The sequence below is a fragment of the Eubalaena glacialis genome, chromosome 9 (assembly GCF_028564815.1).
Source record: "Eubalaena glacialis isolate mEubGla1 chromosome 9, mEubGla1.1.hap2.+ XY, whole genome shotgun sequence".
NCBI lineage: Eukaryota > Metazoa > Chordata > Mammalia > Artiodactyla > Balaenidae > Eubalaena > Eubalaena glacialis.
In genome coordinates, this window is record NC_083724.1 from 58,162,281 (window position 1) to 58,177,915 (window position 15,635).

Here is a 15,635-nt window from a genome sequence, read left to right on the forward strand (position 1 = left end):
TAAGTTTCATTGGTATGTTAGGTTTGCCTTCTAGTAGAAAAGGAATTTTGTTCCTGCATTATGTATGCTTTCATTTAATAATGAAATGGGGACACTGAGAAACCCTGTCCTTTGACTTGACAGTTCTGAACAGAAATTGTTAATGATATCTAAAAGTTACTTTCCTCCAAATTAGAGTTAGAGTATCACGTTTGTAAGAATACGCATTATTATAATTTTGGCAGGCTAATAACTATAAAGACTTAGTGTTTTTATAATGTAATACATTATAGTAATAATAGCAATGTAATTGTAATCTTGAACTTTGTTAGGGACTATTTTCATGAATATTAAGGTGGGTGAATCCTGGTTCTGGGTAATAGATTAGAGCACAGCTTAGAAAATGATTACCATAATCCTTAAATACCCTGGCAATGAACTTTGTGCTAAATCTATATGCTGTGAACTATCCTCGTCCCTGTGATAATTATTCTACCATGTTCTGTTCACCTCATTGCCAGAGAACTTTTAAAATGGAGCCAGTGTAAATTTTACGGTATGGACTCACATGCTAAAGTTTTTGCTATAAACTGTCTGTAAACACTTTGACGTAAACTGTCTGAAAATGACATTCCAGGAAAATGGATGCCATTTGCATAATCAGTAAGAGATTAATAAACTTGAAGGTTGAACGAGAACTTTAAACTCAATTGCATGTTTTTTGAAAACTTTTTGCAGCATTATTTTGAGAAATGATTCAGGGAAAAGACACTATGGGACAGTGGAGGATTTCTATCTGCTGACCAGATGCCAGCCAAATTAATTGAGTTCTGCTAAGTAATTAAAATGATAAAATAATGCAGTAAATGAGATGGAGCATTATAGGTTGTCTAGGTCAAGGCAGCACTTGATACATAAAATGAAAAGCAGCCTCGGATATTTTCCATTATCTTGTCTGAACATCATAATTATCACACTTGCCTTTTATGCATGAATGCTTTCATCTTTGGTTTCTATTGAAATCTTGATTGACTGTGGCACCTACAAATATTTTATCTGAAAGACGTTATGCCTGCATCTAAATAAAGCCAGGAGTTTGATTTTGCCCTTCAGCTGCTTTCTCATCTATATAGGTTTTTTTCCAATATTATGTAGACATAAATGTAATAAAAAATCTCAAGTGAATTGTTGCAATTTTTATACTTGTTATGTTCGCCTATAATGCCATTGCATTCTTTCTAATTTTTGGCTTGATACAATTGAATGGAAAGTATAAAGGAGAATAGAGATATAATATTAAATCATAAATGACAGTTTTGAAGATTTTCAGTTTTAAGAATGTCTGAATCTCATCTATTTTAGAAATAAGACAATATCTTTGTGGTTCTATTAAGTTAAGCAAGATATGGATTAAAGTAAATTGGAAGCAGCTAAATTTTTTTGTGAGTGACTGTATTCCATTGGTCTCTCATTGTTAATAAAGTGCTAATATTTAAGAAAAATTGAAGATGCTTTACTTTGGTCAAAATTTTGGTTACTGGGAAAAGAATATGTGAGTTAGGACTTTGTGCAGCAGATTTTGGAAGTGTGAATGATCAGCAGGAATTTTGTTTTAAGTGACAGTATGGTAGAGTTAGTTGAATACACTGGTTCTTTTGGAGGCTTATATTTACTTGTAACAAGTGTTTTCGTTTTGACTCCTTAAAAAAGCGACAGTAAAAAGGAATGGATGAATCATTGTTATGAAGGATTAATTTAGTTCAAGTTTTTTTAAGCAGTTAATTTTGGTGTGTGTGTGTGTGTGTATGTATGTTTTAAAATGACTAGTTATCTTGAGTTTAAACCTGTGGAACAGAGTCTTAGCCTGATTTGCAGGGATCCCTATTCCAGGAGGTGCACAAAGGGTCTGTGGGTGGGATGCAGGCAGTCTGTGGCCACTCTGAAATTATATTCAAAATTGCGCATATATGTGGATTTCTGGGACGCTATCATCAAATCCATTAAGAGGGTTTGGTCCAAAAGAGATTATGAACCACTGCTATCAAGAGACTAGAAGAGTAGAATTAAATAACAAGTCATTTTAATTTTATAAACATTCTAAATTGACCTGTTCTCATACCTCTGACTTGGAATTAGGAAATGTACTTTTATCAGCTCTCAAAATGATAAATACATAATTCCCTTAAGCATTCATTTACATGATAGCCTGAAAATATTGTATTAAAATGCTTGGTTTTGAAAGGATAATAAATAAAATACCCTTGATTATGAATAATCAATTTTAGGGGGCCCCTAAGCCCTAAAAAATGAAAAAGTCCAGTGATATATCCTCTGCCTTCATGCCTAACTCATGCTTTAGGCATGGAGGTCAATGTGTGGTGTGTCAGGATATGTTTATTTTCATCTTACTATCAGTTGTTACATTAAGAATGGTGAAACAATCCCTAAATTTAACTTCCTCATATTTTGATGTCAAATATCACACTGTGTTTAATTTTGAATATTTTATATCCAACCATGTTCCTAGTAGGATTTTAAACATCGGACAGTAATACATAACATACACCAAGTTAGAGTAATTAGAATGTGTGGTGAAAGACAGTTCTGAGAAGTGACAGGTAGGGAACGGGGAGGAAAATTCAGGAAGGGAATGCCAGCTAGCTGGGAAAGATTACTATGGAGGGAAATTAAGAGTTCTTTGATTCTGTGGGGGGTGTGGAGGGGGGAAGCTGAGCCAGGAAAATCCTGTTTAGCTTGACTGATCTGTTTGTGCCAAAGTGCTTGGCCTGAGGCGTCCTGGGTGACCTCCGCGTGTGTGGTCCATATGCCGTGTCAAGGTGGGAAAAAGCTGGAGCTGAAACAAAGCGGTCTCAGGAATGCAGTAAAACACCATGTGTAATGGTCTATATACCTGTTAAATTAGGTGGAAATTTTAACTCTAAGTGTTCTGCCAACCAGTTTGAAGTGGAAAAAACTTTCCCATTACTCACTGCACTGTGTTCAAGAGTTAAAAATAAGGCAGTTGTTTAGGAGAACCACCATCCTTCTCGATACCACGGTCAGTATGAATTTCTCCTGGTGCTCCTCCTAGAGAGCTCCATGGAGCTTTGTCTCTCCAGTAGAGATGTTGATGGATTACGGGACACGTGGAGCAGAGTGAAGCCTGCAATGTGATAACTTTCTACCCAATTATTAATTGCTCAGCGAACGGTAGGAAGAACAGAGAGGTCAACTACAGCTTAAACCTCTAATGTTGACCTCTTAACTAGGAATGTGGGTAAAAATACCAGGTTTCTCCCCACATAATGTAGCTCATTAGTTCTTTTCATTAAGAAGCATGTTAAGAAATTTCATATGTGAATCAAATACATCTTTCTAAAAGTATTTCCCACAGAAGCATTCCTTCCATATTCTTTTCCTATGTCCTTTTCCTTACCATTCGTTTATATGGCTACTATATTTTTTAAGCCTCATATCAGTTGTATGAATATTGCAAAAACCATTACAGGCCTACTTCATTTTATTGTGCTTCGCTTTACTTCAAGTTGCAGATAATGCACTTTTTTCTTTTCTTTTTTTTTTTTTGCAGATTGAATGTTTGTGGTAACCCTGTGTTGAGCAGGTCTATTGGTTCCATTTTTCCAACAGCATTTGCTCACTTCTTGTCTCTGTGTGACATTTTGGTAATTCTCACATTTCAAACTTTTTCATTATTATGTTTGTTTTGTGATTGGTGAGTTGCGAAAAGATTACAACCCATGAAAGTGTTAGATGATGGTTAGCATTTCTAGCAATAAAGTATTTAAAAATTAAGGTAGGTACATTTTGGGGGCATAATTCTATTGCACATTTAATAGACTACAGTATAGTATAAACGTAATTACATATGCACTGGGAAACCAAAAAAATTCTTGTGACTTGCTTTACAGTAATATTTGTTTTATTGCTGTGGTCTGAAACAGGCGGAACCTGCAATATCTCTGAGGTATGCTTGTATAAAACTCTATGAAAGCATACTTGGGTAAATTTCAATTATATTCAAATTAAATTGTCTTAAATCTATTACTAGTGTGGACATACACTCTACATGTCTGATTTCTCCATCTTTCCCCTCTGCTTCCCTCTCTTTTTCCTTTCTTTCCTAAGCAATTAATAACTAACGTCAGCTTCTCCAAACTAGTGTTTGTATATCCATAGAAAATGTTACTGAACTTTGATTTTTAAATTTTTTTCCTAGGCTAAAACTTTGTTGGTTAAATAGTAGCAGCATGTGTTTGTCATATGAGATTGGGATTTAAAAATAATTACTTAGTAATAGCTAATATATTAGAAAATGTAAACCAGTTGACAGTTGGCAAAACTTCTTATTTGAAGGAAAGAGCACACTATTTTTAGAGTATATCTGCTCTATTTCTAAAACAATTTAAAAACATTTAATAATTTTTTAGGTCAGATTAATTGAGGTAAAATGCACTTACAGTAAAAGCCACCCCCTTTAACTATACAGTTTTGTGAGTTTTGACAAATATATACAGTGGTGTAACTACTACCACTATCAAGATATAGAACATTTCCAGTACCCCCAAAAGTTCTCTTGTACCTTTTTCCAATTAATTCTTCCCCCCAGCAACCACTGGCAGCCACTAATCTGATTTCTATCTCTAGAATGCCATAAAAGTGGAATTATACAATGTGTAGACTTTTCTGTCTTGTTTCTTTCACTTAGAATAGTGCTTCTCACATCTGATCACTTTTACGTTGAATACAGGGCATCCTTGGATGTGTATAGCACCTGGTTCTTGAGAGGGCTTATGTGATTCTGTACTTCCTCATGCTATAAAACTCCCAGCAGAACTTTGGCAGTCTTAGCAAATGTTATTGTGGGATGCTTTTAGGGTTTCAGGGCTCTGTTGGGATTGCTGGAGTACATGTTCCTTATCATGGTGGAAATGGAAGATTTGTTGAACTAACATGATAACTAGAGTCAACATGGTGGAAATGAGTAACAGGGATAATAATAATGGCCACTATTCATTGAATGTTACTATGTGTCAAGTAGACTAAGTTTTATTATTTTTTTTAATTGAGGTAACATTCACAAAATGTAAAATAAACCATTAACCATTTTGAAGTGTACAATACAGTGGCATTTTAGTATGTTCATATTGTGCAACCGTCATCTCTATCTAGTTCCAAGAGATTTTTATCACCCTAAAAGGAAACCCTTTATTTGTTTGTTTGTTTATTTATTTATTTATGGCTGCGTTGGGTGTTCGTTGCTGCGCGCGGGCTTTCTCTAGTTGCGGTGAGCGGGGGCTACTCTTCCTTGCGGTGCGCGGGCTTCGCATTGCAGTGGCTTCTCTTGTTGCGGAGCACAGGCTTTAGGCGCACAGACTTCAGTAGTTGTGGCTCGCGGGCTCCAGAGCGCAGGCTCAGTAGTTGCAGTGCACGGGCTTAGTTGCTCCGAGGCATGTGGGATCTTTCTGGACCAGGGATTGGACCAGGGATTTAACCTGTGTGCCCTGCATTGGCAGGCGAATTCTTAACCACTGTGCCACCAAGGAAGTCCCAACCCTGTATTTTTTAATCGGTCATGCTATATTCCCTCCCATGCCTCCCCAGCCCCTGACAATTAGTAGTCTGCTTTCTGTCTAGGTATTTACATATTATGGATATTTCATATACATGGAATCATATAATATGTGATCTTTTGTGTCTGCCTCCTTTTATGTAGTGTTCTTCTATGTTATAACTTATAGCAGTACCTCATATTTTTTTTATAGCTGACTAATATTTCATTGTAAGGATATACCATATTTTGCTCTTCCATTTATCAGTTGATGGACATTAGGTTGTTTCCACTTTTTGATAATGGCTAAGTTTTTTGTGCATTATCTCACTGGATTCCCATAAGGATCCACCCAGTGAGGATAGCCACTGTGGAAAACGGTATGAAGGTTCCTCAAAAAATTAAAAGTAGAACTGACATATGATCCAGCAGTTCTACTTCTAGATATATATTTGAGGGAAATGAAATCACTGTCCTAAAGATATATCTGCACCCCTGATATTACAGCATTATTTATAGTAGCTAAGACATGGAAACAACCTAAGTGTCCATCGACAGGTGAATGAATAAAGCAAACTGTTATATATATATACAATAGACTATTATTCAGACATAAGGAAGAAGGAAATCCTACCATTTCTTTCAACATGGATGAATCTTGGGGTCATTACGCTAAGTTAAATAGTCAGATACAGAAAGACAAATACCGTATGATGTTACTTATGTGTGGAATCTAAAAAACCAAACTTATAGGTACAGAGAACAGTTTGGTGGTTGCCAGAGGCAGGGGGTGGGGAAAATGGGTGAAGGGGGTCTAAAGGTACAAACTTCCAGTTATAAGATGAGTAAGTTCTGGGGGATGTACTGTACTGTATGGTGACTATAATGAACAATACTGTATTGAAAGTTGCTAAAAGAGTAGATCTTAAAGCTTCTCATCACACAAAAAATTATAACTATTTTTAGGTGATGAATGTGAATTAAACTTAACGTGGTAATCATTTCACAATATATACATATATCAAATCATTATACTGTATATCTTATACGATGTTATATGTCAATTGTATCTTGATGCTGGGGGAAAAAAAAAAAAGACCCCACTGAGGAAGGTAATACTAGCATCCTGATTATATGAATGGGGAAATTGAGGAGCTGAGAGATTATGGGACCAGACAAGGCTATGTGAGTTGTTGGACTTGTGCTAGGAATCCATGTCTCTGTAGGGATTCTTAACTGTTATTCTCTTTTATTTTGCTAGCCATGTGGACAAGATGAGGGTGACTTCAAATAGTTCAAACAGTTACGTTTTTTTCATCTAAAACTTAGCTCTGCTATTTAATAGCAATGAGAAGGTGTATGTTGTGAGCAGTAAATGAGAGAGGAAATTTGGTGTTCAAGTAAGCGTCTGTGTTAGGTGTCTGTAAGAGGAGATTGGGCAAGATTTACACAAAATCCCATAACATAGTTTGCACCTCACAGTAGGCTGCCTCTCAAATGCTTCCACCAAAATATCCCTACAATGGAGGAGAGTGAAACCCTACCACTCCACAACACTCATGCAGATTTTGCATCTTGCTCCCTTAATACGTTTGTTTATATGCAAATATAAACCACGTAATTTAGCATGACAAAAGTAGATGCTCAGAAAGATGTGCCAGGTTTATTCTGTGTATTCTTCTACACCTGGCATGTTACCTGATGGCCATGGGGTATGTGAGGTGTGGTAGTGAGTTGCTAGCTGCTATGTCCACTACTAGATATTGAGGGGTCAGTGTAGAACTGTTTTTTTATTGGAACTTCCTGGTTTTCAAGATTATGAAAGAGTGGATTCTCCAATTATGTGACTGGTAAATTGGAAAGTCTTACAGAATGTTGCAGTAGTAACATTCAAATACGGTAAGTTTAAGAGCAGACTTCTTCCAAATAAATTCTTTCCAAATTGAAAACTTAGAAAAAAAGCACATTAAGAAAGTAAATATTAGAATAGAAAAAGAAGGTTCTGAAAGGCATATTTTAAAGAACTTAACTTGCAAAAATTTTAACACATACCTTGTTTTCTCTTTATTTGGTGACTTTCAAAAAACTCTGATTGTCTTAAGTTGAATTTTTAGTTAAATTTTATCTTTTCTATCAGATCTATTTTTGTTATATTTCATACATGTGATTCCAAATTTTGTTTTTTTCACTTGTTATGAAAGCTGCTAACATTCCTTTAGCCAGCATAGTTCTGAGTTTTAAAAGATACTATCATTTTGTATCAAATAGTATTCTGGTTATATTGGCTTCTTTATATATTGAATAAAATATTTTTAAGAAATGGTGGAGTGAGGGTGAGTGTGAACCATGTACTTCTGCAAGTATTTTGAGGTAAAATTCATTTTGAGACACATACATTATGTCATAATTTGTGGTTTATGAGGTGTTTTCCAGGGCGATGTGAAATATAATTCTGATAGCCTATTGAAAATATAAATTCTGAACCAATACGAAGTTCTTAACATATGGCAAATTGCCTTCCTTCAGTGGTTTTCCAATTTAACTTATGACCAGTCATCACATTGTTCAGGTCCTGACTACAAATCCATATCAAAAGAAAATTAAGTAGACTCCTCTTTCTTCATTGATTTTAATTTAAAACTTAATTCATGCAGTGCTGCACAGAGTTACAGATTTGAAAAGCTTGATAGATCTATTTAAATTGTATTGCTAAAACTTTTCCGTGGGTTATGTGTTTGGGGACTGCCCTGCTGTGCTTTACTCTCTGTGGTATAGACTCAGGACATCTTGTTGTATAGATACGGCCGTTGCATTATGTGGTACTTTCTCACCATTCACTAAGGTCTGCATTCTTTCAAAGGTTATTTTCTATTTATGTATTATGAATATTAACCATAAACGGAGGGCTATATTAAATGACCAGATAGGGCACAATTATTCCTTTTATTCCCATTGGTCTTGTAGCGAATGATAGTATTTCTGATGTTTCTGTTGGATGTACTTTTTAAATATTTCTGTCTGGTGTTCATCTTAAAAATCCAGGTGTAGATGCTTAAGCAGAATATACGACTCTTTGCAGGTGGTTCTTTATACCCTAATGGCTTTTTTTTAGATGTTTCATTTGTTTCCTTCCAATGATCTGTGGCCTCACATACTCCATGGTGGCATCAATAAAGGCTTGTTTACTTTAAAACTATTCCTGTAAAACCTTGCTATTCTATGAGGTTAAAATGGTTCATGATTAGGTAATGAGTGCTGGTAATTCTTTCATCAGATTGGTCATATTCTGGAGCTATTTATACGTAGTGAGCCACAGAGTTAGGTAAGTAACATTTCCAGTGGCCTTCATTTTGGTAGTGGAGGAGTTAAACAGCATCTGTGCTTCTTCCCACTTTACCCAGCTACATCACACATGCTTTCCTGGTGATTCTGTGTTCCTTCTGGGTCCTCTCTCTGATTCTTCTCTGTCTCTTCCATGTTTCTCTTGTCTTTCTCTTTTGGCTTTCCCGTTCTCAGTGTGGTGGTTTTTCCCTCTGAGTGAGGAAGGTAAAGAACAGGATATCAGGCACATTCATTTTCCTCTAGCTTACATAACTGAGTTAATGAGAGTCTGCCTCAGACAGACTGCAGGATTGAAGGCAGAGATGGAGAGAAACAACTGTGTTTCAGTGCATAATATACTGTTGAATGAAAGGGTTGCTGCATGTTTAACTTCTTCATTTAAAGGTGTCCTCAAAACAGTATGTACTGTTCACATACAGGCTGGTGAGACAGGTTTCCAAGCTTTTGACTGGCCCTGGCTGGGAGTTACCTCAGGAAACTAGAAGCAGTTAAACTATTTAAAATCGATCAGAAAGAAACAAAGGTGGGAAACTGCTGTGTCTACTGTATGCCGGGCATTGGGACAAGTGCTTCTAGAATGATTGCTTCTAGGAGTCTAAAATGAGAGATTTCCTCTGTTAAAATGCAGATTTTCCTCTTCCACCTTCCCTTAATATTTTGTCCATTTATCAGTTAATAGGTAGATTGAGTTCAAAGCTGTTACAAATTGGAAGTTGTAGGTTTAGTCATTTTATATCATGCCAACAACTCTTGGCAGATCTTTTTTTTTTGTAAAAAAGGTCAACCCTTGGTGATATAAATATGTATCATTTAATTTTTAAGAATTCTGACTCTGGTTTTTAGTACCAGGGTTTTTGATGGTGGACTTGGTCTATATTTGCGTAAAGCTGTCATTCTATAAGAGTACTAGAACATAAGCTTAAAAAAAGATTTGAAATTTTATCTTAATTGACACATTACTGCTTATAATTACTGTTTCCATTTAGGTTTTTTCCCAAGCAGTTCTCAAGGGTGTGATGCATTTCTTCGCCACAAGATGACACTGATATCTCCCTCAGTATTGAAGAAATATGGTATTCCCTTTGACAAGGTATATTAGTGTTACTCTTTAACAAATTCATTTAATGTGTGTAGTATTCGTATTTAAGACAAATTTAACATAAACTAATATATTTTTGACTTCAGGTAGGACTTTTAGGATGTGGGGAGAAAAATTCAGATTCCTGTTTTACTTAGGTAACAGTTATTTACCTAAATATTAATTTGAAGCTACTTTTATTTCAAGATGCATTTACTAGAGATTTCATGCAGTTCTAGTTCACTTACAACAATACTGAAAGTGAAACGTAGCACATTTGACAGAATAAGATATATAGCTCTTCTCCATTGAAGTCTCTTATATGAGCAACAAAATTTATGTGTATGTGATCTATTTTTCTTTTTTTTTAAAGAAATCAGAGCAATTTTCATTAGCAGTTTGGTTGGTTAGAATCAGTGATTATGGTGCCAGTATGTTATTTCTAAACACATTCAGACATAATACAATTGAGATTTCATTACGGATAAAATTGCCTGATGATTTAATAATCAGATATTGCTTCTTTGGAGTATTTCTGAAGATTAAGTTCTGTAAGACGCTGTACAGGCTAGATCCCTCTTTCTTTGTGTTTGTGGGTAGTTACTGGGTCAGAATTATTACAGAGCATGAGCATTTTTATGTGGAGAAGCTGAAATGAAAAACGCTTTTGACCAGATAAATAAAAGGTCTCTCTCAGTTGGAGGAAGATTAAGTCCTTAGCTACTTCAGAAACATTAAAAAATAGTTCCACTCTCTTTTTCATTTTTTATTTGACTGTCTTCCCATAATCCTTGCTGTTTTCCACCTTAGAAGCTTTTCACTTGTGACTAAATCTTTCCCTCTTCTTAATCTCAGGCCCTTAAAGTCCTGTCTTCCACCTCCCTCCCCCACCACCCCCAGCCCAGGCTTTGTTGAAAGTAGAATTTTTGCAAGGACCAAGAAACATTCTCCAACTTGAGGTGGTCCCGCTCTCTCACAAACAGGCTGTGCAGTAGTCATGCATGAGACATACTTGTCTTATTTGATGAAGGTGCTCTCAACACTGGTTTAGTCACATACTTTTACCCATGACAGAAAGTGTGCCTTGGAGATGTGCACTATGGAGAAGGTCCACAAGTGTGGGTGGGCTGCAGCACTGCTGCAGGTACAGAGGTCAGATGCTGCGCCCCCCCCAGAGGGACCGTTCCTTCTAGGGGGCCTTGTCTTACTCGCAGATGCCTCTGGGGATCAGGCTTTCCAGTCTCAGACATATCGTCAGTGCACGTTCTTTCAGGTGGTTGGCATAAGCCTGATTAAGCACTTTTATTTAAGTTGGAATATTAGAAGGCAGAGGAGAAAGAGTAGACTGGAGTCCTCCAATACAGGAAAACCTCTGCGGGTTTAGGGCTGGTGATAGGAATTGATCAAGCTGTTCTTTGGAGAGGGGTTGTATGAAGTAGCAGTACTGCGGGATTGGCTCATTTGCCCAGGATGGAGGCCTTTGGAGTTTGTAGCTTCTTTCTCAAATTTGGGGAGAAGGAGGCAGGTGCCTCACACCCCTTTCTGGGCCGAGGCTCTTCAAGTACTATTTGGTAGGTCACTAGATGCACCAGGCTCTTATCTGGTCTTTTGAGGATGGGACATTTCGTGGCTTCTGTGGGAAGTGGAAGGGTGAGTGCTCGTCCACAGATGGTGAGACACCAGCGATTTAGAGGGCTGATTGGCAGTTGCAGTTTTTCATATGAAATACTGCCACTTCCCCTTCCACCTTGATAAAGGGTGTGTGATGATTGTGTGCTCCTCAAGGAGCTTATTCTCTGATGATGATAATGTAACTTGGGACAGAGTAGCACAGACTTCAGAATTATACTTCCCAAGTTCATTTCTGATTCCGTCACTTGGGTAAATTACATAATTTTTCTGAGCCTCAGTCTCTTCATCTGGAAAATGGGGATAATAATAGTACCACTTAATAGGGCTATTATGAGGATGAAAAGAGATGATCTATATGAGGGGCTTTGCACAGTACGGGTTATATATAATAATAACACAATCTTCCTCCTCAGTTTAACCTTTTCTCTTTAGGCAATCATTTCGCAGTTGGACTAACATTTTTTTCTTCTTCTTTCAGTGAATTTGTACATATTCATACATATATATGAAAAAGTATGTTTAGCAAATAGCTAATTTCTGCTTTTCGATTACGTACACTACCCTTTCTGACATTTTTTGCCGTATGGAATTATGATGCTTGGTTAGTCTTATAATAAAAGGGACTTGTTCTTGTCTACCCCTATATCTTTTTTTTTTTTTTTAAATATCAGTTTGTTACACAGAGGCAGTAAATTAGCCTTATATTTTGGCTAAATGGGATTGACCTGTTTCTAGAAATTATATAGAGGCATAACATTTACGGTCCAATTTAATGGGAACAGGTACTTTTTCAACATGGCAAGAACAGGGTTTTCTAGGGAGAGTAGAGAAGGATTGTAGGTGGAATTCAGTGGAGCAGTGAAGCTAGTTTCCTTATCCCACTGACAACAGACTTACCCTCTTCTTCTACCTTATAGGGCTAGAAACAGTTGAGCAGAGTGAGTTTTGTTTTATCACATGGTACAAGGAAGTGCCTAGTTTCCAAGCACAATTATAATTAATGAGATTCAGTGAGACCAGGAAAGGAGAGAATCAGGCTTTGTTCTCACGTGGCTCGGAATGATGGAACTGGAACCATGTTGAACACTGATAAGCCATTCTCTGCCTGCCAGGTGGCAGCTGAGTTGCTGCTCATTGCAATAGAACACCTGCTGGGGTATCACAGGGGAGGGGGTGATGAGCTAAATTTCAGAATTGTTGGGAAAGAAAATACTTCTACACACAACATTTTAGCATTCCTAAAATGGTAACTGAATTGCAGTGTGTGCACCTGTATTTATACAGTGTGTCTCCTGTATGTTTCCACACAAGTGCATACTCACATATTCATTTATCAACATTTTAGGACTGAAGTGAACCAAGGTAACTGAATGAATCAGTGAGTTATATATTTGATAGTCTAGCATTGAGTAGACAAGTTAAAAAAAAAACACTGAAAAATTTAGCTTCACTGTATTTCTATAGCTCATGGTGTGTTTTGTATGCTTTGGTGATTATAAAAAAACCAAATTTCTGTAATCTGAAAATTAGGAATGGACTGAATACATTTTTCATCTTTGCTTTTAGGCTGCTGGCTTATTTATCCAAGCTAGTTTAATTATATTTGAAAATGCACTCACTCACTCATACATACTTATATATTATACATATATTTGAATAACTATTTGGTAGAAATTTTACTATTAAATGGAATGCAGTTAATTGAATGTTCTCTAAGTATTATGAAAGGATAATTTGGTGAATACTATCAACTCTTTAGCAACAAGAATTCATAATATTCAGCGTGTGTTATCAAAGTTTTTATAGCTCTAACTTGAAAAATGTCAGTTATGATAGTCCTGTTATATAATTCCAGTAATGTGAATTTTTAAAGTATTAAAATATACATATTGAATGCTAATAAGAACAAATTTATTTGAATAACATAAAACAAAGACATCTTCAAATAGAATATAATTTCTTTGATTATGGACTGAATGATTGAACTACATTGCCAGAAGGTCACACCCTGTTTAGAAAATTCTTTTAAAAGTCTCCTGAAAAACTATTAAAGGATTAAGTAAAGGATCTGGGGGGACTTCTTTTATAGCTCGGACATCATAACATTTTTTCTTTTTTTTTTAATAGGAAATATATTTTAACTGTATTTGCAATTTGGGAAGTCTTATAATTGGGAAATATTATATGTTTTCTACCCTGCAGATCACCCAGGAGGCTGGCGAATTTATGATTACTTTCCCATATGGCTACCATGCTGGTTTTAATCATGGTTTCAACTGTGCAGAATCTACAAATTTTGCTACTGTCAGATGGATTGACTATGGGAAAGTTGCTAAATTGGTAAGTTATGTCTCAAACGCTTAAATTAAATGTGTATTCTGATTATTATAGTGGGAAAGCTAAGAGCACATGCAGCATTTATTTTTTTCCTCAATGATGTATGCTTGTTACCATAGTAATTTATTCCAGACAGATATATTTATTTTACATAGGCTATATTAACATTTGTAGCAATGTTTTCCTGTTTTGAGATTAATGTGGAGCAGTTTACTTTGAGAGGTAATTTTATGCAACCAGTGCTTTCTTTCTTAAGGCCACCAGTTGTTTTTTCGTGAGATTTTCCAGTGGCTCCGTGTGACTCCATATTAGGTAGATGTGGCTCCTTCCATGTTAGAATTCAGTCCATGGCTTAGAAAACAACTATTTACAGAGGAAAGTGGTAAAATTGTTAACAAGAGGTTAAGGGAGGATGGTAAGAAGAAATAATTAAAACTGCCTTTAGTGCAGAAATGAATTTTTTGAAAGTAATAGTATAGAATGTATTTTAACAAGTAATATATCTTAATGTTAAATTTGGTGTAAAAATTTGCATCTCCTACTCAGTATATTTAATTTAGTTCACAAACTGTGTATTTTCATTCACAAGCAACTTGTGTTAAATTTCATTAATTGCCCCCCTGCAGTGTTAAATAGAGGACATCTTCAAAGTGATGGTAGCTTCTATTGGGTTGCTTCCTTTCCTGTGGATTTTAAGGCAGATGTATAGGCTGGCAGAGGGCAGTTTCTTAATGAAACTGTGTGTTTTACTACAGAGTATGTAAAATTGACGTATATTTGGTGGAAAATGGCACATACAGGCTATGTAGCCTTATCTTGGCCACTGCATGGTTCAGGCAAATATTATTCATTCTACATTGATAAAACTTTCATGTGGAACCATTGAGTGAACTTGGATAGAAATATATTCAGGGAAGACAACTCTAGGTTTATTTTACACAGGTATTTAGAAAATTGCATAATATATTAAATAAAAGTATAGCAGCTCAGAAAGCATTTGAATGAATTTGTGACATAAAAGAAATCTCCTGCCATTAGAAGACTTTCTCTGTTCTAAGTAATTTTTATTTATGAGGGGTAATTTAGAAAGGAGCAGAACTGAACTACTTCTTTCCCTTACGCATCCTTCGTATTACAATAAACCTAATAAAAAAACAGAAAGCCTGGTGTACGTACCTTGGTCAGCTACTGCCGTGCTTTTGCAGAAAAGTAATGCTTGTATCTGCATCGAAACAGTGTCATAGCCCTGAGGTTATAACAAGGTATGTTATTTTATGGTTTGCATCTTTAATCATTGACATAATAAGTCAGCTATCCCAGCTGTTCAGTCACCAGAAAAATTAGTTGGTTCTTGTTTACTACAGCTTTCAGTTCTAGTTCTGAGAATTGGCTTCTTCCCAAGGCTAAAATGTCCTGAGTGCATTTCCACCTTTCCGGGTGGTCAGAGTGGGAGTGGAGTGTGACCAAGTAAGAGAGGTCAGGAGTGGTCCTCTCTGAGGTCTCAGCTGATGGAGCCCAGACCTGTGGGGCTGTTAGGAAGCAGAGCCCCATGGTGGAAGAAGTAGGGATTTGAGGCCCAGCTCGTCTTCTTGCTAGCCAGAGAACATCAGGAAAGTCATTTCTTCTTTTTGTTTCTTCCTATAAATTAAAAATTCCTCTCTACCTCATAGATTTGTTGTGAGGAAAAAAACTTAGGTA

At 36.2% G+C, this 15,635-nt stretch overlaps 1 protein-coding gene across 3 annotated transcripts in view; it reads left to right on the top strand.

The window, feature by feature from the left end:
• Nucleotides 1–15,635, top strand: part of KDM4C (lysine demethylase 4C) — a 396,061-nt gene that overhangs the window by 101,508 nt on the left and 278,918 nt on the right. For all 3 annotated transcript variants that reach the window (XM_061200412.1, XM_061200413.1, XM_061200414.1), the window contains exons 7-8: nt 9,877–9,980; nt 13,803–13,940. In XM_061200412.1, the coding sequence (XP_061056395.1) occupies nt 9,877–9,980; nt 13,803–13,940 (242 nt within the window). The remainder of the gene's footprint in view (nt 1–9,876; nt 9,981–13,802; nt 13,941–15,635) is intronic.